At 48.3% G+C, this 10,799-nt stretch overlaps 2 protein-coding genes across 2 annotated transcripts; one reads left to right on the forward strand and one right to left on the reverse strand.

The window, feature by feature from the left end:
* Window positions 1–562: 562 nt before the first annotated feature.
* LOC117901603 (ubiquitin-60S ribosomal protein L40) lies at window positions 563–1,515 on the reverse strand. The gene is made up of 2 exons (XM_034812416.1): window positions 1,388–1,515; window positions 563–1,106 (listed from the first exon to the last, which is right to left on the reverse strand). Exon 2 carries the CDS (start codon window positions 1,091–1,093, stop codon window positions 707–709), a length of 387 nt encoding a protein of 128 aa, XP_034668307.1. The 5' UTR covers window positions 1,094–1,106; window positions 1,388–1,515; the 3' UTR covers window positions 563–706.
* Window positions 1,516–1,720: 205 nt separating this feature from the next.
* Window positions 1,721–4,192, forward strand: LOC117901109 (cleft lip and palate transmembrane protein 1). Its single transcript, XM_034811742.1, has 2 exons — window positions 1,721–1,876; window positions 1,952–4,192. The coding sequence occupies exons 1-2, from the start codon at window positions 1,835–1,837 to the stop codon at window positions 3,875–3,877; spliced, it is 1,968 nt and encodes a 655-aa protein (XP_034667633.1). The 5' UTR covers window positions 1,721–1,834; the 3' UTR covers window positions 3,878–4,192.
* The last annotated feature ends 6,607 nt before the right edge of the window (window positions 4,193–10,799 follow it).

The following is a 10,799-nucleotide window of genomic DNA, read 5'->3' on the forward strand; positions in this document are numbered from 1 at the left end:
TCCAAGAGCGGGAGAAGACGTAGAACATGGCTGGGGCTGGGGCTGGGCTGGATGCTGATAGCCAGTTGGCTCAACGGCAGCCGTTTGCCTTCTTGGTGTGAACAAGTGCCAGCAGCAGTCCAGAGTCCAGTTCTGGAACCAATTAACTGTAACTCGCAGTTGTCGTCGTGCCCAAGTAGGTCTGCGCCAGCGATCCATGATGATCCCCTTTCCCTTTGGCTAACCGCAGAAAGACAGCAGCAGCAAAGGTCGCTAGAAAATGGAATATCAATTACTGCGGTCGGGCCTGCCGCTTCCTGGATGTGTAAGCTGAAACCAGCTGCTGCTGCTGTTGGCAAGAACCCAAACTGGCTCCCAGCTCTTCGCTCCATTTTCATCCAGTATAAGAGTTGCTGCAGCTCCAGTTGTTTGACTCAAAACGGGTTGCAACGGACTTGCACATCATAACAAGACACAGACACAAATACACATGGTGATGATTGCGGTGCGCCTTGCAGCAAATATTTCATGCACATACACAGGCAAAATACATTTCTCTCTCAGTGAATTGTAGGCTCTTGGCTTGTGGCTGATCGTTTTACAAAATGTACATATATTTACTTAGATTGTTAACCATTGGATTGGATGTTGTTGTGGTTATGCTGCCGCCATAGCAGATGGTAGAGTGGCGGCACAGCAGGCACAGCCAGTTGATGGGTGGCAGCGTCTACTTCAACTTCTTCTTGGGGCGCAGGTTGTTGGTGTGTCCGCACTTCTTCTTGCGGCAGTTGGTGGCACGAGGGTGCAGACGGGCGTAGCACTTGCGGCAGATCATCTTGTCGCAGTTGTACTTCTGGGCCAGAATGCGGAGCGAGGGCTCGATGATGCCACCGCGCAGGCGGAGCACCAAGTGCAGGGTCGACTCCTTCTGGATGTTGTAGTCGGACAGGGTGCGGCCATCCTCCAGCTGCTTGCCGGCGAAAATCAGACGCTGCTGATCTGGGGGAATGCCCTCCTTGTCCTGGATCTTAGCCTTGACATTCTCGATGGTGTCAGAGGGCTCGACCTCCAAGGTGATGGTCTTGCCAGTGAGAGTTTTCACGAAGATTTGCATTTTCGGTTCGTTGCTGCAAGCACAAAAGTCACCATTAGCATTGAGTTCACTTTGCTTTGGATTTGTTTCACGAAAGTGTCACATTTTTTGCCATTTTTTTTGGTTTGTGTGGCGGCTTCGAGGTTAGGGCCGACCTGCTGCCAAGTGGGCGTTCGACTTGCAGTTATTTTCCGGCTAAACCGCCTCGATGCCACCAGTTTTCGGTGCACAAACACATGGCGCGCCCATGGGCAGCATGTTTTTGCAACACTTTCGCAGTTTACCAATTATTTTCACATTATTTTAGCAACTTACCCAAGAAAACGTGCAACCAAATGCTATTTCAAAAGAAAAGGAAAATCAGGGGTGCTAGTACGTTGATGTGTCAATGTATCGATATGGCACAGTGGAGCTGCGAACAATATCGATGGTTGCGTGCGATACACTGAAAGATAACAGACAGTGCTTGAGGTTATTAGTGCAATGAAAGTGGCAGGCATAAATTTATATGAATTTAAAGAATTAAATATATGACTATTTAAAACATTTCACAGAACCGCAAAGAATTTCCATGCGCGATAGTACTATCGATTCTAATCAGGTGACTGCTTGCAAATAAATACTTTCTCGGTATATTTCCAAACTGACATGGTATATTTGTGAGCGCGGTCACTCTAGCACTAATTGCAATTTATAAAAGAACGTTGTGTAAAAAAAAAGAACCCTGAAAGAAAAACGTGGATAACGTTTAAAGTACACAACATGTCGACTGCGGGTGATGAACAGCCTGCGGCTGAAGGCGCGGTAAGCTAAATCAAGGCCTCAATCAATTGCAACAGCTGAGCACGAGAGATTTCAATTGCTGGCCCCATTTTTCAGGTGGCTGCTGGGAATGGGAACGCTGAGCTGGCCAACAATGCGGGTGCTGAAGGTCAAGAAGCGCAGGAACAACAGAATCCGAATCAGCCCTCTCGGATGGAATCATTCTTTGCCATGACCAAGTCGCTGATCCTGCGGGCGCTGATCATCTACTTTGTGAGTTCTTTCTTCCGCAAGCCGACGGTGCCTGCAGCCGGCGACGACAAGAGCGTGGCGAATGCGGGTCCAAAAATAACCGCATGGAATTATTTTGAGAACGGCACCGATTTCGATTTGCACGTCTGGCTGTCGGAGGAGCCGGACGTCGTGAATTTCCAGCAGAAGGCGAATCTGCTGTGGCTGCAGGAGGATCTCACGTACGGGGACTGGAGCTCGGGCCCCACCAAGGACGGCATCTACAGCCACAATCTGAAAATTAAGGCCAGTCAGCATTTAATGAACAACGGCAGCGTCTACCTGCACGCGTTTGTGACGCGCAGCGGCGAGAGTCCGGACCCCAAGTCGCCGCATTATGCGAGGAGCGGCCACATGGGCCATCAGCAGCATCAGTTGAACAAGTTCAAGAAGCTGCGCGTGAACCGCAACTACAATTTGCTGGCCAGCGAGAAGGAGAAGCTGGAGCACGAGCTGAAGCATGCGAATCTCAAGGATCAGATTGTGTCGCATTGGCATCCCAATCTGACGGTTAATCTCGTGGTGGATCAGACGAACTGGGCACAGGGATCGGTGCCGCCGCCACTGGACGAGTATGTCAAGTTTGTGGATGGCGGTAAGACCTATTTGCCCATTCTGTTTGTCAATGACTACTGGAATCTGCAGCGTGAATATTTACCCATAAACCAGACAACGCCCGAGCTGGATCTCCACCTAACCTTCCAGCCACTCGGCATGTTCAAGTGGCAGCTGTACGCCGCCAAGCAGATGAAGAACAAATGGGCTGGCAATATGCTGGGCGATCTCATGGCCGCCGGTGCCGTGGAGGAGACCGACGAGGACCAAGACTCGCTGAAGGAGACGCTGCTCGACACGAACATCTATCTGCTGGGCATCACGGTGGCCGTGTCCATCCTCCATTCGGTGTTTGAGCTGCTCGCGTTCAAGAACGACATTCAGTTCTGGAACAATCGCAAGTCGCTGGAGGGCCTGTCCGTGCGTTCCGTGTTCTTCGCCGTGTTCCAGTCGCTCATCATTCTGCTGTACGTGCTGGACAATGAGACGAACTTCATGATACGCATCTCCTGCTTCGTGGGGCTCGGCATTGAGGTGTGGAAGATCCACAAGGTGGTGGACATCAACTACAATCATGAGCAGAAGATTCTGGGCGTGTTTCCGCGCATCAGCTTCAATGACAAGGGCTCCTACTCGGAGAGCTCCACCAAGGAGTACGACAGGCTGGCCTTCAAGTATCTGGGCTGGGCCTGCTTCCCCCTGCTGGTGTGCTACTTCATCTACTCGCTGATCTACAACGAGCACAAGGGCTGGTACTCCTTCGTGCTGAACATGCTCTACAGCTACCTGCTGACGTTCGGCTTCATTCTGATGACTCCGCAGCTGTTCATCAACTACAAGATGAAGTCGGTCGCCCACATGCCGTGGCGCATGATGACCTACAAGTTCCTCAACACATTCATCGATGACATCTTTGCGTTTGTCATCAAGATGCCCACCATGTACCGCCTGGGCTGCTTCCGCGATGACATTATCTTCTTTGTGTTCCTCTACCAGCGCTGGCAGTACCGCGTCGACCTCAAGCGCGTCAACGAATTTGGCTTCTCCGGCGAGATGGAGGAGCAGGCTGCAGCAGGCAGCAAGAAGCCACTGCCACTGGAGGGGCAGGCCAATGCCAATGGAGTGGCCATCGACACAGCCGCAGCAGCAGCAGCTCCCGCGACCAAAAAGACAGCAGCACAAAAGAAGAAGGACTAGGAGCCAGAGCCAGAGCCAGCGCCAGTATATGCATTAGGAAATTTCAAAGGCATTAACATATATAAATATCTAAACATTATACTCTAAAAATATGTATATGTGTAATCAAATCAGTTTTCGGTATACATATTGTAGTCAAAATATTCTCCCAACTCCTCCTAGCTCCACTCCACTCCACACCGCACCAAAACCCTAGGGCTAAATTGTATGTGTATTGTACGTATGTATGATGTTTCGTGTTTGTGTTTCGAGACCACGCTTCTACTTCGCAGGCGTTGCGATGATCAAATAAATTAAGTGTGAGATAAAGAAGAATCTAGAATTTTGTGATCTAATCTAATCGTCAAGCAAAACCAAAAGGCCTGAAGCATGATGTGGCCCACTGCGTGCGTTGGGGAAAGATCACCTCATGCCTGGGAAAATGGCAAAACAAAACATGTGTTAATACAGCACATACATATGTACATCCAAGGGCTGTTGAATATTGTTACAAATTGTACAAATGTACACCATGAAAACATTGGCACAGCTGTTCGGCAATGCGCGTGCACTTTGCAACACTGTCCCCTGCACCATTTACAATACTGAACTCGAACGCGGTTAAGTTTATGGAATTCAAAGAGATTTATGGTTCAGGAGTGGAAAAAAGTAAACTAAGGCCAACAAAAAATATTAAATATCTGTAACTAAATTGTTCATACACTGAGTGCATTGCTGCAATCCACTGCAAATATAATAATGCCCTTCATTGGGCTACAAATGATCGAGTCGACAACGATTCGGCGGCAGTGGACTTGATGTGGACTTGGGCATTGTGTTGGGGCCATCGCCCACACTTTGGGCCTGGTTGCCGCTGGAAGTGGAACGATAAGCAGCGCAGCAGCAGGAGGAGTAGGAGAGGAATCCGCAATGGCATTGGCAATGGCAACAACAGCAATGTGTCGCGTCGCGTCGTAGGCTCAGCTATTTTTATTGGTTTACCTTTCTGACTGCTCTTGGGGTTCTTTGGTGCTTGCAGCCCGGCCAGGACTTGGACTTGGACTTGGACTTGGGAGTTGCAGTTGAAGTTGAAGTTTTGTGCTGGGCTTTGCGTGTTTTTGTAATATTTCTCAAAAGATAAGAATGCGACCAGACCGGGGCTGGCCTTTGCTGCTTGCGGCGGCTGGGCTGCTGTTGCCTGTTGCCCGGACGGTCCATGGCTGGCATTTCGGCAGCGACGACGACGACCACGACATTCATAAAGAAATAAAATCGGACAAAACTCTTGTTATGCTCTTTTTTTACTACATTAAGTGACAGTTTTACGAGGTAGCCAGCGAGTCGCGCGGGACTTGGCTGCGGTTTTGCTTTTGCTTCGTTTTTAGTTCCCGTTCCCGTTCTCCATGCAGTTCTAGGCAGCGGCAGAGAGTGCACATGCTGTACAGTACATAGAGCATGATGTGTGGGACTGCGACCCGGCCCTATTCCCTTAGCACTCTACGGTACCTTTGTGGATGTTCCACGTTGATTACAATCAATATAGAAGAAGCGAGGGGCCTCGCTTAGGTTTTAAGTGCCATCAGGAATTCCTGGAATTTCACCAGTCCCAGATTCGAATTTCGAACCTAATAAGAATAAAGATGGCCAGGGCCAGGGCCAGGGCCAAGCGACACATCCGACAAAAAGACAAGCTAAAAGCAACCACCGGCCGTCAGTCTGCAGGCAAGATCCGAGCAAGCCCCAGACAGCGACTCATTCTCAGACACACATACACACACATGTACAGGGCGCCCAGTGCCCGACACACGCATCACATGGACAGCGAGAGAGCGCAGGCAGAGCTAGTTCACACCAACAGCCCCAGCAGCGCAGCAGCAGTCCAGCCCCGGTAAAGGGAAGTAAAACGCAGGTCCCAAACACCAAACACCGAAATTCCAGGCATCGAAAAAAATGAGGCACCAGCAGCAACAACAACAACAACAAAAGCAAGGGGCAGCAACAACAACAGCAAAGTAAACGACAACTAACCATAAGAAAAATGACCAGCGATAATTTTAATTTGAAACCAGTTTCTATGCTAAACAAAATTCTACGGCCGCTGCTGCCCAAGACGATCCAGGGAAGTAACCAAATAAAAAGTGCCCGCAACAAAGAGAGCGATGAAGAGTGAGAGAGGGAGAGCGAGAGCGAGACTAGAAGCGCAACACAGAGAGGGAGTGAGGTTCGGTGTTGTTGTTGCTGGGCGAGAGAGAGCCAAAGAAACAGAAGAATTTCTTATTCGTAAAGCAAAACCCAAACCCGACCTGGAAGCAGGCGGCAGGCCTTCGTCGTCATCGTTTTGGTTTCCTTCTCCCCCCCATCCGACCAACTTTGGTTAGCAGGCAGCTCCTTGGAGCTGAATGTAGAGTCGGAGTGGGACCGAGTGAGCACGACTGAGCACAATAACGAAAACAACTACAGCAGCAACAACACAACAGCAACAACAGGAGCAAGTGAAGCAGCATCCCCACACAACCCCCCACCACACACACACTCTATCTATGTACACTGCAGAGCAGGCAAGTAATTTTTATTGTTGTTGTGTATGGGTCGCCGGTGGCTATTGAATCTTGTCGGACTGGCTATGCGCCCAAGTACGAGTATGCACCTCCGAGGGGGCAGCATTATGGCCTAAGTCGGAGGGGCGGCTCTGTCTTCGTCTGCGCCCCAGAGTCCCAGGCACAGCGAGAGCGAATCGAATAGACTCATAGAAGAGCTGGACAAAGAGAGAGAGAGAGAGAGAGAGAGAGAGCAGAGCGCAGGCAACATTTCCGAACAAGAAAATGAAAAACGAAACTGCAACAAGTGAAAAATGTGTTGCAGGCCTCCGCTGCTGCCGCTGCCGCTGCCACAACAGGTAGACTGGGCCGGAGAGCGCAGAGAAGAGAAGAGCGAAGAGAGCACAGAAGAACAAGCAGCTACCACATTTGGCACGTATATGGCGGTCAGGAGAGACCCGCTCTCTCTCGCTCTCTTCGTCACTCTGTGTGAGATTCTCTTGGCCTAAACCTGTCAGGCGGCTTTTCCAAGGCAGGCTTGGTTCGGTTCGGCTCCCGCTATGCTCATAATCTCTGCCTGCAACTCCACACACTCGTGGCGCTCGGCATTCAGTTTTCAGTTTTTGAGTTTTCAGTTACGCTGCGACCACTGAGCGAGGCTTTGGGCCAAGTTCTGCGATTTTGTACAAGGCGCGCGTGCGTGAAACGGTTGACAAAAGTGAAGGTGCGTCGGAGACTTGGATTCGGTTTTGCTTTACCCACAACTGGAGATACGATACCCATAAGACCGCCTTCTGCTGGAAGTGTCTCTGTGCAGTGCAGTGCAAATCCAAATCAATTTGTTCAAATATAAATCCAAAGCAGCTGGCAAATCCCACAGCCTGGCCCCAAGTGTATTTGTGTATCTGCCTGCGCCTGTGTGTGTGTGGTTGTGTGTGTGTCGCCGTTGCAAATTTTTATAAGTGAAAAATTCCAACAACGTTGCAGCGAGCAACCCAGCGGCAGCAGCAGCGGCAGCCACTGCTGCAACAAGCCATATACAAGAGCGAAAAATGAAGCAAAACACGTTTTGCTAAAAGAAAAAAAAAGAGAAGAAATATGCTGCGTCTGCGGCCGTTTCAGATGTCCGTACGTGTGTGTGTGCCCCTGTGCGTTCGTGTGTGTGTGCCCCCATCGGAATCGGTATCCGTGCCTGTGCCTGTGCCAGTGTCCGTGTCCCCATACGTGCGAGGCCCACCAACACTAAAATGCATGTAAAAATGTGAACAAAAATGGTAGGTACTTTATACATACATTTATACATAAAAATGTACATATTTATGTACATACAAGTATTCATAGTTATGCTATGGGAAGTCAGTTTAGAGAAGCTTAGATTTCCATTTTGGAATCATTGGAAATGGATCAGCCAGCGGGCACTACGTTTGCAGTATGCTAAAGTTCCAATAATCCCACAAATCAATGCTTAAAACCCGACAGACAAATTTGCATAAAATCTTTAAGCTAAACAAATCACTTTTCCGCTTATTGCCATTCTGGGAGCACGCCTACGCGCGCTCTGCACACAACTTTGGCTAATGCATTCGCATTCATAAGAAATTCATAAGAAAAGGTTTGGTATGCAAAAAGGAAACGTTGAATATGTGAATGTACAAAACAATATGTGGTACACACACGAACAGTTGGGGCAGGCAGACAGAGAGACAGACAGAGCCGCGTCTTGACGCGACTAACACAAATAAGATTAATTGTTGAATTATTATAAGCCAAAGCCAACGGTAACGTAGGCAGCAGCGGCAGTTGTTGCTGCCTGTCGCTGTCGTTGTGGTTGAAGTAAAGGTTGGCCCCTGTTGTTGTTGTCGGATGCTGAGAGATGCTGGGACCGTGAGCCGTTTCCATCCGATCCGAGAGTTGAGCTGCGCTGAGCTCAGCCGAGAGTTGAGCACAAAACGCTGTGCCACGTAATGGCTGAAATGGTTGAACATTTTCTGTGTGAGTTTTGTTATTGTAAGAAAGAAATATCGATAAAGAAAGACGAAAGAAAATATTCCTTTTTGTTCAAAAATCTTGTAACCCCCCCTTGAGTGTGTATCTGTGCCTCGGTATCGGCTTGCGCTTGCACGCCGCCGCTCAGCAGCGAAATGTAAATGAATATGGAAATATGAAAAACACGTTTTCTTTGGCCAAACCCGAACTCCAAAACTCACAAAAGCTACTCCCCACTCCTCCACTCCGCACCACCGCTATTCGGCTGCTCGCTTCGACTTGTTGTAGTGAGATGTAAAGTGGAAAGCCCAAATAAAATAAAAATTCATAATAATAAGGATCGGGCGGTGGGGCATGGGCATGGGCATGAGCATGGGTGTGTTGGCTGCCTCTTTGACTTCCTCTTGCTGCAGGCCATTGCTGCCTCACGAAATTTCAACGACTATACACTCTGGTTCCTTGTCGCCGAAAGATATCTCTTCTGTTCTGTTCTGTTCTGTGTTCTAGCGTTACTTGTAAATGTATTTTCTACGCTCTGCCCTTTGTTGTGCATTTGAAATTTGCATTGCTAATTCGGTCTGCTATACAGGACCAGTCATAGAGGCAGAGTCAAATCATGCACAGATATGGTATTTATGAGCTCTCAAAAATAGCCCGCAAAAGCCATCGCATCGCATCGCCTCGAATCGATATTAATGGCGTGGAAACCAGATATGCCATAAGCCAGCGATGAGTATGGGAAAGTGTAAAAGAGACGGATAAAACAATATGCATACATCAATCAAACAAATGGCTTTTTGCCTTTCTTTCACCCTTCCACGAGACATTCATGGGGCGAATATTTAAATCTTGGGTTCACTAACACGATTGAACACTGAACTCTCTTCTGAGATTCGAAGCTTGATCTTTGAAGAGTTCAATCTGCACTGACTGGCGAATAACCATCCCCCCCCTGAGGGTTCGGAAACATCTGGACCGGTACAATGATTTTTGGCCCTGAGAGTGACATGCACATGGCTTGTAGGGGGGAGAAGTTTAATACTCGGAACCCATTTTGAATGTCTTACTAATGCAATCGGTATTCGGTGTTTGGTATTCGATAGAAACAAGAGAGAGAGACAGGCGCACAGGTACAGACCTTTACTGGGCTGAGTGTTTGTGTGTGTGTGTTGGTCCCGCAATAAAGAAAACAAAACACCAACAAGTAAAAAATATCTTTGATAGAGACCAAAAAACGAAATGAGAAGAAACTGCCAGGAACAGCAGCAGCCTCAGCCTCAGCCTCAGCAGCAACAACAACCAACAATACCATTAGAGCAGGTAGATTTTGAAGATTAATGAACGGGTTCGGCTTGAAAAGCTTCGCTTCGTCTCGGACAAGACAACAAAAAACGAAATTTACGACGCATTTTCAGCTACATACATGTACATACATACATGCACACATACACACATGCATATGTAGAGATCTGATCCACAGCCCACATTCTGACAGTTACTGCGGGTCCCCTGCCATACTTTTGTCTAGTTAGTCCATCTAGCAGTGGTCTATACCCTTTCCTGTCAAGGGCTATGCGCTATGTTATTATTTCTAACAATGCAGCACCTAGTTGCAAGCGAAAGGGTATACCCTAGTCGAGCTGCTATCGCTTACAGTTTGGGATTTTACGCTATTCGAGTGTTAATACGAATACGAAGCAGTTTTAGAGCTCTCCATTCTTAGACAATGCTGCACGTTGTTCTTGCTTTGAGTTGGGCAGGGGCAGGGGGTCTTTGTATTGATACTCTTATGGAATCGAAAACTAACAAGAGATTGCCCACAAAACATTAATTTGGTCCAAAGCTGACACGCATGGTATTAATGGATGCGATGCTGTTCTCCCCTTCCTCCCATCTTCTCTGTGTCTCTGTGTGTGCTTTGGAATTTCATTTGATTAATAGACGCCGCCTAAATCTTGATTAGATTTTCCTAAAAGCCTAAGAGGAGCAGTGCCCGCCATTGCCGTAGCCTTGCCTTGCCTCGCCCTGCCTTCAATCAATTCGAACGTTTCCAAGCGCTGCCCGTATTTATATTTTTGGCTACAAAGATCCCCACTCCATGGTGTAGGCGTGGGTCTAATAGGGGTTGATTTATGAACTAGGAAAACAAGGAGAAGCCCCCCTCTGCTGCATGTTCGTTTCCACAGTCATTGGTTTGCCACACTTCGGCAGAGAATTGCAGCCAAGCGCTGACTAACTTTACGCTTTCGCGCCTCATAAGCCACTGGGTAACGCAGAGCGCCTGCCGCATGCAATTTTATGCTCGACGGAGTATGAAATGGCGGCTACTATGCTTAAGCGGTGCCACGAAATTTGTTAATTGAAAGTGTTATTCCAACAAGTATGTGTCGGAAATTGATGTTAATCTAACTCCTATGTGA

This window comes from Drosophila subobscura, chromosome U, assembly GCF_008121235.1.
Source record: "Drosophila subobscura isolate 14011-0131.10 chromosome U, UCBerk_Dsub_1.0, whole genome shotgun sequence".
NCBI classification, from domain to species: domain Eukaryota; kingdom Metazoa; phylum Arthropoda; class Insecta; order Diptera; family Drosophilidae; genus Drosophila; species Drosophila subobscura.